This window comes from Oryx dammah, unplaced genomic scaffold (genome assembly GCF_014754425.2).
Source record: "Oryx dammah isolate SB20612 unplaced genomic scaffold, SCBI_Odam_1.1 HiC_scaffold_20, whole genome shotgun sequence".
In the NCBI taxonomy this organism is placed as follows: domain Eukaryota; kingdom Metazoa; phylum Chordata; class Mammalia; order Artiodactyla; family Bovidae; genus Oryx; species Oryx dammah.
The window spans coordinates 467,317-468,591 of record NW_024070204.1 but is presented as its reverse complement, the minus strand read 5'-3'; the positions used below and the strand labels follow the sequence as shown (position 1 = coordinate 468,591).

Genomic DNA, 1,275 nt, shown 5'->3' with positions numbered 1-1,275 from the left:
CCCACTCGCCATCTGCTGTGGCCCTTCTGCAGCCAACAAGGGGACAGCCGGGGGCTGGTCAGGCCCAGACAGGTGCCCACTACCCTGCACAGAGCCCGGCATCTCGGCCCCAGGGTCAAGCAGGAGGATGAGGTTGGGTGGACGCCTTGGCCAGCCCCGGCCCGAAACGCTGAGGCAGCAGGGCAGGGGCGTGACCGCACTGCCTTCCCACTAAGGGCTGGAGGTGTGCAGCCTCAGGCGCGGTGGTGAGGGTCCTGGGGCCCTTGGCCCGCCCCTCCCCCGCGGCAGGTGATGCGTCCCCGGGGCGGGGCCGCCTTTATGACGCGTCTGGGGCCCTGGAAGTCTCCCATTTGGGCCTGGGCGTCCCCGCTCCCCCGGGACCTGAGAACCGAGAGGAGAGCGTGCTCCACGTGCCTGCGGTGGCCGCGCCGGAGGTGGGTGCCTCGCGGCGGCTCGGCCCAGGCCCGTGCCGGGGGCCGCCTGGACGTCCGTCCGCAGAGCCCAGGCGGCCAGGGCACAGCAGCCCTGGGTCCAGGGGCGGCCGGGGCCTGCGCCACGTCCAGAGGCCGCCTGCTCCGGGGAGGGCCGGGGCAGCGTGGGTCGGGGAGGGGAGGGGTCCTGTGCGCGCTGCCGGCGGGCCGGGGAGAGACCCGGGACAGCCTGCCGCCCGCCCCCGGGCGCCTCGGCCCGCTCGGCAGCGGCCGCCCGGGCCCGCGCAGCTCGGCGCTGCGCAGGTGGGGCCCGGAGGTGACGCCGCCTCACGGGTCAACCCAGCACCGAACAGACCAGAGCCTCAGGGGCGGCGAAAGCCAGACGCAGGGCCCGGAACAGAGCACAGAGGGTCCCGGGCGCCGCCCCGCGCCCGCCCCGCGCCCCGGCGAGGCCAGGATGTCCCGGGCAAGCGGCCCCAGGACAGCCGGAGCGCGCCGAGCGGGGCATGTGCGACGTGTGTGCCTGCGTGTGTGCCGTGTGTGTGTGAGCTGTGCGTGTGCTGTGAGGTGTGTGAGGCGTGTGATGCGTGTGAGGCGTGTGATGCGTGTGAGGTGTGTGGTGTGTGTGAGGCGTGAGGTGTGTGAGGCGTGTGGTGTGTGAGGCGTGTGGTGTGTGAGGCGTGTGAGGCATGTGGTGTGTGAGGCGTGAGGTGTGTGAGGCGTGAGGCGTGTGAGGCATGTGGTGTGTGAGGCGTGAGGTGTGTGAGGCGTGTGGTGTGTGAGGCGTGTGGTGTGAGGCGTGTGGTGTGTGATGCGTGTGAGGCGTGTGGTGTGTGTGAGGCGT

General features: G+C 72.5%; 1 protein-coding gene across 1 annotated transcript in view; it reads left to right on the top strand.

Annotated features, from left to right (window-relative positions):
* The first annotated feature begins 318 nt into the window (after positions 1–318).
* LOC120879239 overlaps positions 319–1,275 on the top strand; it is a 51,989-nt gene continuing 51,032 nt past the window's right edge. The window contains exon 1 of the mRNA XM_040262197.1: positions 319–939. Coding sequence (XP_040118131.1) covers positions 319–939 — 621 coding nt within the window. The remainder of the gene's footprint in view (positions 940–1,275) is intronic.